At 47.8% G+C, this 18,347-nt stretch overlaps 1 protein-coding gene across 5 annotated transcripts in view; it reads left to right on the forward strand.

Annotated features, from left to right (window-relative positions):
• Positions 1-18,347, forward strand: part of palm1a (paralemmin 1a) — a 303,084-nt gene that overhangs the window by 261,616 nt on the left and 23,121 nt on the right. For all 5 annotated transcript variants that reach the window (XM_080213248.1, XM_080213250.1, XM_080213251.1 and 2 more), the window contains 2 exons: positions 13,470-13,560; positions 16,534-16,555. In XM_080213248.1, the coding sequence (XP_080069374.1) occupies positions 13,470-13,560; positions 16,534-16,555 (113 nt within the window). The remainder of the gene's footprint in view (positions 1-13,469; positions 13,561-16,533; positions 16,556-18,347) is intronic.

Below are 18,347 nucleotides of genomic sequence, written 5' to 3' on the forward strand. Positions count from 1 at the left end.
TCAATATAGAGTGGGCCCCACACACAATCCATCCCCTTCTCCCAAAGCCCCCACTTTCAGACCCTGCCATCATGCAGTCAGGAATTCAGCCCACACAGGGACCTGGGATCAGATCCCACCCGGAGTCTTGTGGGTAACCCTCAGCAGGTTGGCCTTGGGTACACACTTGAACTGTAACTAAGGTAAGAGGGTTAAACTTTGAAACCAGGATTCATAAACCTGACCCTCAAATTAAGAAGAGTGGTTAGATTGAGATATCTTAAATATTAAAGGCATTCTGTTGGCAGATTTGAAGAAACAAACCCCTTTTGAGGACACGATCTTGAAATTATGGTAATGATAGAATCCTTACAGTGCAGAAAGCCATTCAGCCCATCAAGTCTGCACCAACAACAATCCCACCCTAGGCCCTATCCCCACAACCTCACACACTTGCTCTGCTAATCCCTCTAGCCTATTCATCCTGGGACACTAAGGGGCAATTTAGCATGGCCAATCAACCTAACCCGCACATCTTTGAACTGTGAGAGGTAACTGGAGTACCCGGAGGAAACCCATGCAGACATGGGGAGAACATGCATTCTCCCAACAGACAGTGACCGTGGGCGGGAATCGGACCCAGGCCCCGGGCACTGTGAGGCAGCAGTGCTAACCACTGTGTCGCCCAAATTGGAGTGGAATCATTTGCTGTAAACCAGGAAGAATAAGTTACAGATCATCCATGCTATTACTGATCAACAGAACAAGCCTGAGGGGCTGAATGGTCATTCCCTGTGTCTAATAGGATTAGACCTCCCTGTCTCATTACAAGAAGGATGTGGAAGCTATTGAGAGGGTGCAGAGGAGATTTACAAGGATGTTGCCTGGATTGGGAGGCATGCCTTATGAGGACAGGTTGAGGGAGCTGGGACTCTTCTCCCTGGAGAGACGAAGGTTGAGAGGCGACCTGATAGAGGTTTATAAGATGTTGAGAGGTATAGATAGGGTGGATTCTCAGAGGCTATTTCCCAGGGCTGAAATGGTCGCTACGAGAGGACACAGGTTTAAGGTGCTGGGGAGCGGGTACAGAGGAGATGTCAGGGGTAAGTTTTTCACTCAGAGGGTGGTGAGTGAATGGAATCGGCTGCCTTCGGTGGTGGTGGAGGTGAACTCGCTGGGGTCTTTTAAGAGACTTCTGGATGAGTACATGGGATTTAATGGGATTGAGGGTTATAGATAGGCCTGGTAGGTAGGGATATGATCAGCACAACTTGTGGGTTTGTTTGTGCTGTAGTTTTTCTATGTTCTAATAGTGCCAAATAATCTAAATTATTGCATCTTAGTAAAGGCAGAAGGAATGAGTCACACTCATGTTAAAGCAGACAGAATACTCTCGCTTTGAAGAGCAAGAGAAGGCCATTCAGCCCATCAAACCTGTCATGCCAGGTCATGGCTGATCTTCTATCTCAATGCCATTTTCCACAGATACGCAGATCCTCGAGCTTTCCTGGAGGAGCTACAGGAATGTTGGGAATTAAGTGAATGATTTGGCAGAAGGAAACTTCTGCAGGGTTATCGCTGTCCCCCCCCGTAACCGTGCCTAAGCGAGAGCGCAGCGCATATCGAAGCCAGAGAGTGCCATTAGCGGGTTAAAGGATGCTTGGAATGTAATTGCCAAAGAGAAAGCCTATCGTTTCCATAGCGATAGTGAGGCCTGTTTTCCCGGAGTTGCGTAACGGCGATTCGAAAGATTTCAAAATGTTGTGAGTACATGGAAACAATTAGCACTAATAGTCTGCAGGTTCTGTAGATGAGAGGATATCGACACAAGGACCTTGTAAGCCAGTGTTGGAGTTCAGGGAACCTGGAGATTAGAGTCGCTCCCGTTATCCCTTTCAGGCTATAGAGTAGGAATCGGACTTTATCGCAGCTAAAAGTGTCCAGTTCTGCAGAGCTGTGTCCAACATCCCAAGAAAAGTAGGAATATGTCACCATTTGGGGCAGGCGAAACTCAGATAGTCTAAAATCCGCCTCACACAGATGTTAGGCCTCGTGTGCGTCTGTTTTCTGGGGGCCTCACATACCTACTTCAGGATCTTTGCCAAAAGTTGGTCAACTTTTAAGTGGCGCAAACACTGGAACCCTTCCCATCAGCTTTTATCGGGATCATTCTGTGCCCTTAAAGGAATTGTTGGAGGCCACATCAGGAAAAAAGTTGCTATTTTCTGTACGGAGATGGTGAGGGGGAGCAGAGTGCTCCTTCTGGTTGAACAGTGGTACTGCAAGCTGCTGTCATTTCATTTGATCTAACTTATTATTGTCACATGTGTTAACATACAGTGAAAAGTATTGTTTCTTTCAAGGAATGTCGTTCGTAGAGTAGAAGGAAAGGAGAGAGTGCAGAATGTAGTGTTGCAGTTTTAGCTAGGATGTAGAGAAAGATCAATTTAATATCAGCTAAGTCCATTCAAAAGTCTGACGGCAGCAGGAAAGAAGCTATTCTTGAGTTAGTTGATACGTGACCTCAGATTTTTGTATCTTTTACCCGATGGAAGAAGGTGGAAGAGAGAGTGTCCAAGATGCGTGGGGTCCTTAATTATGCTGGTTGCTTTTCTGAGGCAGTGGAAAGTGTAGACAGAGTCAATGGATGGGAGGTGGGTGTCCCACTCCAATCGGAAACATACTGGATCTTCACCGCCTGGTTATTCCTACAAAACCCATCTCCAAACTCCGTGGCCTGGGCCTCGGCTCCTCCCTCTGTGACTGGATCCTGAACTTCCTGACCCACAGACCACAATCAGTAAAGATAGGCAACAACATCTCCTCCATGTCTCATTACGAGACAGATGTGGAAGCTATTGAGAGGGTGCAGAGGAGATTTACAAGGATGTTGCCTGGATTGGGTGGCATGCCTTAAGAGGATAGGTTGAGGGAGCTCGGTCTTTTCTCCCTGGAGAGACGAAGGGTGAGAGGTGACCTGATAGAGGTGTGTGTGTGTGTCCTCCACGATCATTTTCAACACCGATGCACCACAAGGCTGTGTTCTCAGCCCCCTACTATACTCCTTATACACCTATGACTGTGTGGCTAAATTCCCCTCCAATTCGATTTTCAAGTTTGCCGATGACACCACCGCAGTGGGTCGGATCTCAAACAATGATGAGACAGAGAATAGGGATGGGATAGAGAATCTGGTGAGCTGGTGCAGCAACAATAATCTCTCCCTCAATGTCAACAAAACAAGGGAGATTGTCATCGATTTCAGGAAGTGTAGAGGAGAACATGCCCCCTGTCTACATCAACGGGGATGAAATAGAAAGGTTCGAGAGCTTCAAGTTTTTAGGTGTCCAGATCACCAACAACCTGCCCTGGTGCCCCCGTGCTGACACTATAGTTAAGAAAGCCCACCAACGCCACTACTTTCTCAGAAGACTAAGGAAATTTGGCATGTCCGCTATGACTCTCACCAACTTTTACAGATGCACCACAGAAAGCATTCTTTCTGGTTGTATCACAGCTTGGTCTGGGCTCCTGCTCTGCCCAAGACCGCAAGGAACTGCAAAAGGTCATGAATGTAGCCCAATCCATCACCCAAACCAGCCTCCCATCCATTGATTCTGTCTACACTTCCTACTGCCTTGGAAAAGCAGCCAGCATAATTACGGACCCCACGCACCCCGGACATTCTCCCTTCGACCTTCTTCCATCGGGAAAAAGATACAAAAGTCTGAGGTCACGTACCAACCGACTTAAGAACAGCTTCTTCCCTGCTGCTGTCAGACTTTTGAATGAACCTACCTTGCATTAAGCTGATCTTTCTCTACACCCTAGCTATGACTATAACACTACATTCCGCACTCTCTCATTTCCTTCTCTATGAACAGTATGTTTTGTCTGTATAGCGCGCAAGAGACAATACTTTTCACTGTATGCTAATACATGTGACAATAATAACTCAAATTAAATCAAATCAACCTAACCATAACTCTACTAGTCACTGGGGTAGTCAATGTTCAAAAATGGTTAATACTAATTTCCCTGAATGTTGTAAATTTCCACTGGCGAGGAACTTAATTTGGAGGAGGAGCTTAATTCCAGTGACATAGCCTTTTAATGAGATGCTAATGCAATGCAAATGGGGTTCCTGACATTCTTCGTTGGGAATCTCGACTCACCTTTAACCGGCCTGGAAAGTCAACAGAAGAAAATTCTGACAGATTCATCGGGAAACAGAGCTTTTTTGCCTCCTGCCGAATTAAATTTGCCCGCCCATCGCGACTCACGCTACTTGCGGGACTGGAAGATTCCACCCATAGAGTCTTGATAACACAGATGGAGGACATTCAGCCCATTGACTCCATGCTAGCTTTCAACTGAACAATCCAGTTAGTCCCATTACATAGAACATAGAACATTCCAGCGCAGTACAGGCCCTTCGGCCTTCGATGTTGCGCCGACCAGTGGAACCAATCTAATGACCCTCTAACCTAAACTATTCCAATGTTATCTATATGCCTATCCACTGACCATTTGAACACCCTTAAAGTTGGCGAGTCCACAACTGCTGCAGGCAGGGCATTCCACACCCTTACTACCCTCTGAGTAAAGAACCTACCTCTGACATCCATCCTATAATTACCACCCCTTAATTTAAAGTTATGTCCCCCCGTCACCATCCGAGGAAAAAGGCTCTCACTGTCCACCCTATCTAACCCTCTGATCATCTTGTATGCCTCAATTAGATCACCTCTCAACCTTCTTCTTTCTAACGAAAACAACCTCAAGTCCCTCAGCCTTTCCTCATAAGACCTTCCCACCATACCAGGCAACATCCTGGTAAACCTCCTCTGCACCCTTTCCAATGCCTCCACATCTTTCTTATAATGTGGCGACCAGAACTGTACGCAATACTCCAAGTGCGGCCGCACCAGAGTTTTGTACAGTTGTAACATGAGCTCACTCTACATTACCCCACTCTATCCCCATCGCCTTCCCAGGTTATCTCCTTTGAGCTCCCATCCGATTCCCTTTTCATTTCCAGATTATTCAAAGCGAAATCAGGTTTGACAAATCTGAACGGTTAGGGCTAGCGATCAGATAAGGGGTTTGGTGTTAGAGTTAATGGTTAGGGTTAGTCTTTAGAGCTATGGTTAGGGATGGGTTTATTGGTTAAGGCTAGTAACTAATGGTTAAGATTAATAGTTTTTATTTAGGGGAATTGTTCTGTGGTGTGGGTTAGTGTTTTTGGACTTTGGTTAGAGTGAGGTTTACTTGGTTTGGGGGGGTGTTTTGGGGTCAGGATTACTGGTTGGGGTTACTGATTTAACATTAGTGCTTGCAGTTGGTTGATTAGGATAGAGCAATTGATTTAACTGAGTGATTAGGGTTACTGATTAGGCTTTTAAATCTTCCATGTCAATTAGATAAATCCATATGCCCACCAACAATATAGAAAGCATAGCTATTTAAGAGCGAAAACAGAGGATGTTTGAATGTATATCATTTGATGATTCATTTTATGATTTGCGTTTGAAGTTGCTTCTTCACTGGGGATTTTCTAACATAAAGCAATTTTAAAGGAAATTTTGAAGTTTAATATTACAAACTATAGGATCACTGCAGTGTAGAAAGAGGCCATTCTGCCCATCGAGTCTTCACCAACTCTCCACAAGAGCATCTTTACCCAGGCCCACCACTTCTACCCCTGCCCTTAGCCCATAACCCCACACTTTTTACCATGGCTAATCAAGACTCCCATCGCCTCCACTGAACACCGGCTCCTAAATCTGACTCTGCTTCCGCAGCAGTACACAATGCCTAGAGAGACTTCCCCCCTAGTCACACCGACCCAAACACACAACCCAGAGTCACCTCCAGCCACACTCACTCACTCCTGCACATGCACACTCACACACTCTCACTCACTCGCTTTCTCACTCACCCACTCACTCTCTCACTCACTCACTCACACACTCACTCACTCACACACACTTACACATACTCCCACTCACACACACACTCACACTCTCTTAAACTCACACACTCACAGACATGCACATACTCACACCACACACGTGCACACGTACTCACATATGCACCCACAAACATGCCCATACACACCCTCAAACATGCACACATGCATATGCACACACATGCACACTGACACACAAACATGAATGCAAGCACACATGCACAAGTACACACATACACACACACTCACAAACACTGTATTCTCTCAAACTCACACAGACTTTCTCATACACACAGAATCAAACCCATACACTTTCACACACAAATAAACACACACTCCCACAAGCACACATGCACACGTGTACACACATTCTCACAAATATACTTGCACTCTCACACAAATGCACCCACAGATATGCCCATACGCACTCTCTCACGTACACACATACATATGTACACGTACACATGCACATGCACACACAAACATGCACACGTGCACATGCACACATACTCATGCATGCACACTCTCACATACACACACACATCCACACGCACGCACACACATTCACATACACATGCACACTGTCATTCATGCACCCACACACATGCCCATACATACTCTCTCATATACCTACACACACACACACACGCACACACACCTATGTGCATGCACACTCATACATATGCACACACTTGCGCACACATGCACAAACACACACACACTCAATCCTATTGCTGTTTGATTTGATTTGTTATTATCACACGTATTAACATACAGTGAAAAGTATTATTTCTTGCGCGCTGCACAGACAGAGTATACTATATATTGGGAAGGAAAGGAGAGAGTGCAGAATGCCGTGTTACAATCATAGCCAGGGTGTAGAGAAAGACAGTATGTTTGTGGGAGTTTAGTGGGCTCGAATTGGCTGCCACATTTTAACATTGACTCGAGGTCCAGGGTCTGTGACTGAAGGTGTGAAACAACGCTGTGAAGCTGTGAAAGATACTGCGTGAATTCAAACTCTTCCTGTTTGCGATTGTGTAACGGGTTACTGGAGGCAGGTTCCATTGGGAGCATTTCCAGAGACACACAGTTACCCTGGCTACCCTTCCAGCTCCAAAATGAGCTCATGGAGACCTCCGCCAACTCTCACTCTGCCCTGTCAGCTTTACAGCGAGGAGATCCCACAGTGCTGTCCTGCAGCGTGAGATATGGTGTTTGAGAGAGATAGGAAGTAGCGAGACCACCCCCCCCCCTTCCCCCACATTGATAGAGAGGCCACTGATCTACATTTCACCAACGGAGTTTGCAAAATGTAAAGAGGAGCTTTGGACGTCAGCAGATGTGTGAGCTGCCGTTACACATGACTCTCCCCAAGAAGGAAAATCTCAAGGAAAGTTTTCCCATCCGGAGATTGGGGGTTTCCCAGAGTTAATTGGGAGTGAAAACTTTGACGCGTTGTCACACATTTTATTTGGATGTTTATCAACGGAATGACTTCGTAACACGCAAAATTTAATTTGGTTTGATTTATTATTGTCACATGTATTCGTACACAGTGAAAAGTATTGCTTCTTGTGCGTTCTACAGTCAAAGCATACCATTCATAGAGAAGGAAAGGAGACAGTGCAAAATGTAGTGTTATAGTCATAGCTAGGGTGTAGAGAAAGATCAACATAATGCAAGATTGGTCCATTCAAAAGCCTGATGAGGCAGGGCAGAAGTTGTTCTTGAGTCAGTTGGTACATCACCTCACATTTTTATATCTTTTTCTCAAAGGAAGAAGATGGAAAAGAGAATGCCTGGGGTGCATGGGATCCTTAATCATGCTGGCTGTTTCTCCGAGGCAGCAGGAAGTGTAGACAGTGTCAATGGATGGGAGGCTGGTTTGTGTGATGGACTGGGCTTCGTTCATGACCCTTTGTAGTTCCTTGCAGTCTTGGGCAGAGCAGGAGCCCATACCGAGCTGTGATACAACCAGAAAGAATGTTTTCTGTGGTGCATCTGTAAAAGTTGGTGAGAGCCGTAGCTGACATGCCAAATTTCCTTAGTCTTCTGAGAAAGTGGAGTTGGTGGGAGGGAAGAGGAGCCAGAGGCTAATGCCAGAGCTCAGAGATTGTAGGGGGATCGGGGATGGCGGAAGGTGTGAGGATGTGGGAGGGAATGATGGCACTAGCTGACTGACTCATTCCCACAATAATGTGGTCCCCGATGTGAGAGGGAGTGCGGAGGTCTGTGTTACTTATGGATAAATAGTTGTGTACCATTAGACCGAGCAGCTGCGAGAATAACAGTGATGGCTCTTAACCACACTATCATCAGCTGGGTTACCACCTTCAGATACCTGACAGTGTTGACAAAGTGTACGAGAGCTATGGTGCCATACGGAAGTGATTAGTCAAGGTGGCAGTGAGCCCTAGTCTAGGGCCTAGGGGGTTTGAGAGAGGGTGACAGTGTAGACGGAGATTATATTCAAACACAACAGATTAAATATTCCCCCATCTGTTCAGGTTACTCAGTTCCTGTCTGCAAGCAGCTAAATGCGATGAATTGATTCAGCGATCAGCGGCGATGGTGAAATCTTTACACCCCCTTACAGCTCGGAATGGGTTGGGCTGGGATTTGTTATAGGGGAGGGTGAGTGGAGCCAAGTAGTGATTACCCGCCCCACCCCTCCCCTCAGCCCCCATCCGCGCCAAGTCTCTGTACATTACAACACATTACAATCATAGGACTCTTAAATCGGCCTCGCAGGTGGAAGATGTGGTCAAGAAGGCGTATGGTGTACTGGCCTTCATTAACCGAGGGGTTGGTTTAGGAGTCGGGAGGTAATGCTGCAACTTTATAAGACCCTTGTCAGGCCCCACTTGGAGTACTGTGCGCAGTTCTGGTCGCCTCACTACAAGAAGGATGTGGAAGCTATTGAGAGGGTGCAGAGGAGATTTACAAGGATGTTGCCTGGATTGGGAGGCATGCCTTATGAAGATAGGTTGAGGGAGCTAGATCCCTTCTCCCTGGAGAGACGAAGGATGAGAGGCGACCTGATAGAGGTTTATAAAATGTTGAGAGGTATAGATAGGGTGGATTCTCGGAGGCTATTTCCCAGGGCAGAAATGGTTGCTACGAGAGGACACAGGTTTAAGGTGCTGGGGAGCAGATACAGAGGAGATGTCAGGGGTAAGTTTTTCACTCAGAGGGTGGTGAGTGAGTGGAATCGGCTGCCGTCGGTGGTGGTGGAGGCGAACTCGCTGGGATCCTTTAAGAGACTTCTGGATGAGTACATGGGATTTAATGGGAATTATAGATAGGCCTGGTAGGTATGGATATGATCGGCATAACTTGTGGGCCGAAGGGCCTGTTTGTGCTGTAGTGTTCTATGTTCTATGTTGTATTAACTAAGTGTGTTCGTGTCAGGATTTCAAGTCAGAAGCCTTCTAGGTTACTTGAGAGGGAAAGAGCCTGTTGCTAGAGGAATATTCAACCCCACACTGACTCCGGGAGCAATCGGGATGACGAGATGTGAATATATGTCCAATGCTTTCAGTGGGAGGATGCAGCGAAATTTAACATCGGGCCTTGTTTGGGTAATGCAGCCTGAGGCCTCCAGTGTTGCTCTGGCCTATATCCAGCCCAAGGGTTCTTCCTGGGCGGCTGGGAGATGGTGCAGAGGGAATGCAAGGTACACTTCCCGACCTCATAACTTCCAAAATGTGAGCAAGTTCCTCCATCCTTCCTAATTCACATTAACCCTGTTTGGGCAAGGTTATGATCGGAGGAATTCCGCCCTCACATTCTCAGGACAAGTTTAAATCCCATTTTGGGGACCTGGCCACAAAACATGGATTCATAGAATGGTTACAGCAGAGAAGGAGGCCATTTGGCTCATTGTTTCCATACTGGCCTTGTCTAAGGGTTATTCAGCTGGTTCTAATTTGTCACCCTTTTTCCTGGAGCGGGGCAAAAACATCTCTCTTCGGGTAAATTATCCAATTCCCCTCTTCGCAACACAAGTTGGCAACCCTACTGTAACCGAGTCAGAGAGGAACTCTGCGTAACACAGCACACTTGTGTGTCTGACCCTGGGGTCGCCTACCCCAGTGCCAGCACAAGTTGGAGGGTCCGCCAGCGGCAACCCCAGAAGGAGCGATGTCGCCCTGTCCCCGACCTGGTGCACCCAGCTCCCACCACACCCAGACAGCCTGAACGCAGTCTCCTTTCGAGATTCCCAAGAAGATTTTGCAGAGCCCAGGGTTGCTGCAGTTCCAGGTTCAGCCAGTTAATGGCGCTGGTTTTCAAAATCTGGTAACCATGGAGACAAAAAGGTTTCACTACTTTTGGAGATTCTTTTTAAATAAAGGGGAACAGGCCAATGTTCTTAGCTTAAATGGACGGGAGAATAAAGTCCCCTTCCCCACTTCCCAACGCGCACCCCCCCCCCCCAATAATCCCATTTTAATTTGATCTGATTCCCCCCTTGGAATAAAAAAGTGGGCAGCACCGTTGCCTCACAGCGCCAGGGACCCAGGTTCGATCCCGGCCTCGGGTCTGTGTGAGGGTTGCACATTCTCCCCGTGTCTGCGTGGGTTTCTTCCGGGTGCTCCGGTTTCCTCCCACAGTCCAAGAATGTGCTGGTTAGGTGGGTTGGCCATCATAAATTGTTCTTTGTGTCAGAGGGAAGTGGGGTTACGGGGATAGGGCTGGGTGGGATTGTTGTCGGCTCGATAGGCCGAATGGCCCCCTTCTGTACTGTGGGGATTCTATCGTACACGATGATTGTTTTGCAATATCCACACAATATTTGTCCAGTTTCTCAGCTCCTACTTTGTGTTGAGGATCTAATGGGGATTTCTATTTCAAGGTGGACCCATAACTGTGAACTATCTGGGTTGGGAGGAAGCCTTTAGCATAGGCTCAAGTGCAGGCACTATAGGAGGGACTTTTTTACGGTTAATGATTTACTCCATTCGTAAGGGTACAAAGCCAGTGCTCAGAATGGACCGAGTAAACCCAACCCTTCACTTGCTCTAAGATCCAACTGAGTCCATTTTAAAATCCCCACAAGAAGAGACAAACAAGATCCAAGCCGATAAGATTGACCTGCACATCCTTGGAGGAAACCGGAGCACCCGGAGGAAACCCACGCAGACACGGGGAGAATGTGCAAACCTCACACAGACCCGAGGCCGGAATCGAACCTGGGTCCCTGGCGCTGTGAGGCAGCGGTGCTGCCCACTTCTTTACCCCAAAGGGGGAAATCAGATCAAATTAAAAAGGGATTGCGGGGGGAGGATGTTGGGGAGCGGGTGGAGGGGACTTTATTCTCCCGTCCATTTAAGGTAAGAACATTGTCTTGTTCTCCTTTATTCAAAATGAATCTCCAAAATTGCATCTCATCTTGGGCTTGATCTGAAGCTTGATCTTAGCCAAAAGGCCGAGAAGTGATAAATATCGATCCTTTCTACACAAGATCATATTATTCTTAAACGGTTTTGTATAAAGTAACGTATTGGCGAAGTGGACTGAGGTATGACTGAGATTTGAATTCAGGATCTCCACTCTCTCTGCTATTGGTTAAATGATCATTCTCATGCCATTTTTCAGCCTCCCGATGTACCCCAAAAGGTCAGTAAAATTCAGCCCAATTTCTTGCAATTTTCCTCACAAGTTGCTCAGCCCACTAATTTGGCATCTTCAGAGTCCAACTGATCTAACAATCTATCCATAACAAAAATAAGGTTTACAGTTTATTTATTAGTGTCACAAGTAGGCTTACATTCAGACTGTGGTGGAGTTACTGTGAAAATCCCCCAGTCGCCACACTCTGACGCCTGTCTGGGTACACTGAGGGAAAGTTTAGCATGATCAGTGCACAAGTGGGAGGAAACCAGAGCACCCGGAGGAAACCCATACAGACACGGGGAGAATGTGCAAACTCCACACAGACAGTGACCCGAGCTGGGAATCGAACCTGCATCCCTGACACTGTGAGGCTGCACTGTTAATCATTGTGCCTTGTGTCAAAAGTTTAGCAATAGTTAAACACCAGCAAAACTTCAAAGGTCAATTTCCAGTTAACCAGAATTGAATCTTATTACCAAGTTGACAATCTATCCAAACCATTGCTTAGGTCACCTGAAGTCCACTTAACCAGACATTGACTGTTCAGAGAGAAAGATCTTTCATGACCTTAGCACTTGACAGCCAGTCACTCAATGCAGGAAAAGCTGCAGCCAGTTTGCACACAGCAAGATCCCACAGTGTGGTAAATGATCAGTGGTAAATGACCCATGGCAGCATGGTGCCAAACTGATTAGCACTGTAGACTCACAAAGTCAGGGACCCCAGGCTCATCTCTGGCCTTGGGTCACTGTGGGTGCGGAGTTCTTCCTGTGTCTGCGTGGGTTTCCTCCGGGTGCTCCAGTTTCTTCCCACAGTCCAAAAATGTGTGGATTACGTGGATTGGCCATGCTAAATTAACCCTAGTGTCAGGGGATTAACAGGGTAAATATAGAACATAGAACAGTACAGCACAGTACAGGCCCTTCGGCCCTCGATGTTGTGCTGAGCTATGTCCAAACCAAGATCAAGCTATCCCACTCCCTATCATTCAGGTGTGCTCCATGTGCCTATCCAATAATCGCCTGAAAGTTCCAAAAGTGTCCGAATCCACTATCACAGCAGGCAGTGCATTCCACACCCCAACCACTCTCTGAGTGAAGAATCTACCTCAGACATCTCTCCTATATCTCTCACCATGAACCTTATAGTTATGCCCCCTACATCCACCCAAGGGAATAGTCTCTGCATGTCCACTCTATCAATCCCTCTCATCAACTTATAAACCTCTACTAAGTCGCCTCTCATCCTCCTCCACTCTAAAGAGAAAAGCCCCAGCTCCCTCAATCTTTCCTCATAAGACCTACTCTTCAAACCAGGCAGCATCCTGGTAAATCTCCTCTGCACTCTCTCCAATGCTTCCACATCCTTCTTATAGTGAGGTGACCAGAACTGCACTCAATACTCCAAATGCGGTCTCACCAAGGTCCTGCATAGTTGCAGCATAACCCCACGACCCTTAAACTCAACCCCCCTGTTAATAAACGCTAACGCACTATAAGCCTTCTTCACGGCTCTATCCACTTGAGTGGCAACCTTCAGAGATCTGTGGATATGAATCCCAAGATCTCTTTGTTCCTCCACATTCCTCAGAACCCTGCCGTTGACCTTGAAATCCGCATTCAAGTTTGTCCTACCAAAATGAATCACCTCGCCCTTATATGTGAGGTTATGGGGATAGGGCCTGGGTGGGATTGTGGTGTGATGGCAGGAGAATGAAAATGTTGTAAGGTGATGTTATCAGAGAGGCCAGGAGTCATTTTGTCTTCAATTCATCAGAGCAGCTGAGCATATAACCCGCAGTGACGGGAGCCTGGCAATGTGCCTGTGCCTTAACTGCTTTGCTTCTGGGGTACTGATGACCATTAATCTCTGGTATTGAATGTTCTCTCTGCTCTTTCAGGCTGGAGAGGGAGCTTGAATCATTGGAAAATGGGGAAATCGCCATCTCGAAAGAAAACAGCGTGGAGGAGAAGCTGCAAGAGGAGGAGAAGGTGTGTACAGAAGGAGCTCGCAACTGGGAGGGACTGTATAACTGGGCATGATTTTATTTATATCTGTTTGTGGGCACCACTGGCTGGGACAGCATTTATTGCCCATCCCTAATTGCCCCTGAATGCTGCACACCCACTAAGAGTGATTGATGTGAAATGGGGCATTATATTGATCACCACGTGGCTTATTTGGACGGGGAATGCTGAGCTCAGGATTGAGCTCGATGGTGACACAACCCCATGTCTAATATGTGCCTGAGCTTTCTCCACTCCTCTGTGTGAAATGGGCGACTCAGAGAAGTATATAAGAAATCCCAACCCTGCTGCAAACCAATCCTTCAACAATCATTTGGCTGGAAGATAAATTCTGCATCAATGTTTTTAGAGTTTATTTATTAGCGTCACAAGTAGGTTTGCAAGAATGAAGTTACTGTGAAAATCCCCTCGTCGCCACACTCCAGTGCCTGTTCGGGTACACTGAGGTAGGATTTAGCACGGCCAATGCACCTAACCAGCACAGGAAACCGGAGGAAACCTATGCAGACATGGGGAGAACAAAGAACAAAAACAGCCCAGGAAACAGGCCCTTCGGCCCAACGAGCCCGCGCCGCCATTTTAACATTACCAGCACCCCGCCTCCACCCATGACCCTTATCTATGCTTATGGCATTTCACATTGAGGGAAAACTAATCTAGGGACAATTTATTACCTCCAATCAGCCTAATAGCACATCTTTGGGGTGTGGGAGGAAACCGGAGCACCCGGAGAAAACCCACGCAAGCACGGGGAGAATGTGCAAACTCTCACAGACACCGGCCCAAATCCATGTGTCTGCACAGCAATCAGTGATAGTCACTGAGCTGTCGTCTTGCCCAGCATCTGATCCAGTTTAAGCGCACACACTAACAACATGAAGCACTAGGCTGCTCTCGAACATCCAAGAGCAGCCCCAGTACGACCCACCACGTGTATGTCCCTCGTCGGACAACAAGGCGGACCGACTTAAAATCTGTGAATTAAAAGAGAAAAAACATTAGTCTCATAAATGAGAATGTGCAAACTCCACACAGACAGTCACCCAAGCTTGGGGATCGAACCCAGGTCCCTGGAGCTACAAGGCAGCAGTGCTAACCACTGTGCCACCAATGCTCCTTAGATACTGGGATATGGAAAGTCAGTCTAACCAGCTGATGGTGGGGATCCGGAGGAGTTGAACTACGATATGAGTGCCAATTCTTTTCAAACCATTTGCCACTTACACTCTTGTGAGTCTTTGCTGGTAAAAGAAATACTTCTCCCCAAGTACAATATGGCACCAGGAGGTTTTCCGATGGGAATTTTCCAGCCCAATGCACATAAAACAATCCGCAGTCCGACTGGGAGATTCTAACCCGCAGGGACACACAAACAGAGATTAAAGTTCCCCGCTTTACTGCAATTAAAGTGTTCAGAGGTTATTCTAGCTGAAGGAAGTTACAATAACAGACACAATGGCACCACGACAATCTGTAAACAGCCAAGTAATCGCACTGTTTCCTCAGAGCTGAGCAGGATGGATTGGCCTCACACCCCCTCCCCACTCTCTTTCCTAATTGGGAACAGGAAGATGACAGCCGGCTTCCACAGTATTCCCATCCCAGCCCCTGCACCAGTGGAGAGTGAGCTGGTGATGGAGGATTCTCAGAGCTCGGTTACAGCACATCAGGAGGTTCCACTTGCTGTTGGAGTTGGACAGCCTGAATAGTCCTGAGTGGATAGATTGGGTCTTGATGGTGTGGCTGGGGGACGTTACGTTGTGAAAAGTTCTCCACCTGGTAGTCCCTTCCTCTGGGAATCCCCCTCCCCACCCTCCTGCAGACCCTCCTGTAATATCAGCTCCATTGGACAGGCCTTAGTCTACCAGGAGTCACATTGTGCTGTCTCTGGAGAATGGAACCAGAAACTGTGACACACCATCTAACCTCAGACTTCCATTAGACCGGTATCGCCAGGTTTATATTCACATCTCTCCCTTCCAACGCCTGACCTTGCTCAACCCCCTCTCCCCGACACCATTCCCCTCTCCCCATACACCCCCTCTCTCCTCGGACATCCTCCCTTCCCCCAGACATCTCCCCCCTCCCCTCCCAGACATGCGCCCTCCCAGGGCACCGCCTCTCCCCAGGCACTCCCCTCTCTCCTCCAACCCTTGTCCCTGCTCACCGCTCTCCCCACCAACCCCCTCTCTCGCCACTGACCTTCTATACTCATGGGGAATGCTGACCAACTCCATTCAACCTGTTCTCATTGTTCTGGGGTCAGTACATGGAGGAACAGGCCCTGGTACTATGCCCCACCTCCTGGTGCATCCTGCAATACCTGGGACTGCTACACATGACTGACAGACAGTGACTCTCCCCACATCCAGAGAAACCTCAGCTCCTATCAAACAGGAGACCGGAACTGCTCAACAGAATCAAACCTGCGTCTCTAGCTCCCCCCGGTCCATTTGCTGCCTTCACTCCAGCCTTGGCCCTGACTGGCAATGAGTGAGAATGAGGCGGAGGGGTAAGGCACACGTGAAAGAGATAACAGCTTGGGGTATGGGAGTCGACAGGCTGGAACAGTGGCTCGCCTGTGTTCAATTGAACCTGGGCTCAATTCCAGCTTAGGGTCACTGTCTGCGCAGAGCCTGCACATTCTCCCCGTGTCTGCGTGGGCTTCCTCCGGGTGCTCCGCTTTCCTCCCACAATTCAAAGATGTGCGGGTTAGGTGGATTGGCCACGTGTGGGATAACAACAACAGGGTGGGGGAGAGGGCCTGGGTGTGATATTCTATCAGACACTCGACGGGCCGAATGGCCTCGTTTGCACAGTTGGGGATTCTACGATTGTAATCAGGGTATTCCTGTGAGAGCCTTGCCAATCATATTGCTATCAAATAGATAGAATTCTGAGTGATTATTAACAGCAATCTCTTTGATTGTCCCACAGGTTTCTCCAAGCAAAGACAGGGGTGAGTATTTAACTAACAGTAATCGCCTGAAACACTAACTGCTGAATGTCAGATGCGTGCAACGCTTCTCTACAACTCCACATTTACTCAGCGATCGTGTTCGCACTGATGCAAGTCTCCATTCTTGACACTACCTTTCAAGAAGCGTCTGGGCAGCTACATGGGTAGGGTGGCGATAATTGGTTCCGATGGACAGCACGGTCGGTGCAGGCTTGGAGGGCCGAAGGGCCTGTTCCCGTGCTGTAATCTTCTTTGCCCTTTATTAAGTCCAGTCGCTGTGGGTGTGGGGTAACTGAGCACGTGTGATCTCCCACTTCCACCTCATTAATTATGCATTCACAAGGAGCTCAGCCAATCCCATGAAGGGGCGGGGGCAGAGAGTTGATAGCCCCTCCTCCCGCCCCCCAGCTCCCGCCGCCATCACTTCATGGGGTCAAAGGTCCTGTGCATAGTTAAAGCGCTCCTGGACAGCCATTCACTCATAACGAACAAAGAACAACACAGCACGGGAAACAGGCCCTTCGGCCCAACGAGCCCACGCCGCCATTTTAACATTACCAGCCCCCCCCTCCACCCATGACCCTTGTCTATGCCTATGGCATTCCGCATTGAGGGACGACTAATTTAGGGACAAATTGTTAACACCAATCAGCCTAAGAGCACATCTTTGGGGTGTGGGAGGAAACCGGAGCACCCGGAGAAAACCCACGCAAGCACGGGGAGAATGTGCAAACTCCCACAGACACCGGCCCGAATCCATGTGTCTGCACAGCAAACCTCATTACTCCCCATGGGCCGAATGGCCTCTTTCAGAGCGGTCGAGAGTCTATGATGAGTCTCTGTGGCCATACTGGAACATCCGGCAGATTTGAACAACCAAGCCCTGGGACGTACAAAGAAGCCCCCAGCATTGCCTGTAGATAGGAACTCTGCTGGTGATAAACCCTTGGTCAGTCCTTGCCATTGCAGTGTTTCAGGTTCACCAGCCTCTTGCTGCTCAAACCCGCGCTCCACCTGACCCTGTGCCAATGTATAACAGCTTCTCTCTCTGGTTAGGAGCCATTACTAAGGCAGTGTCAACACAGCATCGACACATCGGTGAAAGTGTGAAGTGAGCTCTTTACCCTTCACACAGTCCTCTCCGTCTCAAAGCCAGTAAGCCTCTGCTAATCCTTTCACTTTGCCTCTGTCTACATATGGCAGCAGCACTCCACTCCTTCCAGGTAAAGGACATCCTGGAGGACCAGGGATATGTGCTCTTACCATTCATATTTGATTTGATTTATTATCGTCACACGTATTAACATACAGTGAAAAGTATTGTTTCTTGCGCGCTATACAGGCAAGGTATATCGTTCAGAGAGAAGGAAATGAGACAGTGCAGAATGCAGTGTTACAGTCATATAGCTAGGGTGTAGAGAAAGATCAACTTAATGCAAGGCAGGTCCATTCAAAAGGTATATCGTTCAGAGAGAAGGAAATGAGACAGTGCAGAATGCAGTGTTACAGTCATATAGCTAGGGTGTAGAGAAAGATCAACTTAATGCAAGGCAGGTCCATTCAAAAGTCTGACAGCAGCAGGGGAGAAGCTGTTCTTGAGTCGGTTGGTACGTAACCTCAGACTTTTGTATCTTTTCCCTGAAGGAAGAAGGTGGAAGAGAGAATGTCCAGGGTGCGTGGGGTCCTTGATTATACTGGCTGCTTTGCTGAGGCAGCAGGAAGTGTAGACAGAGTCAATGGATGGGAGGCTGGTTTGCGTGATGGATTGGGCTACATTCATGATCCTTTTGTA

Source organism: Carcharhinus amblyrhynchos, chromosome 26 (assembly GCF_965287045.1).
Source record: "Carcharhinus amblyrhynchos chromosome 26, sCarAmb.v2.hapA, whole genome shotgun sequence".
Classification (NCBI taxonomy): domain Eukaryota; kingdom Metazoa; phylum Chordata; class Chondrichthyes; order Carcharhiniformes; family Carcharhinidae; genus Carcharhinus; species Carcharhinus amblyrhynchos.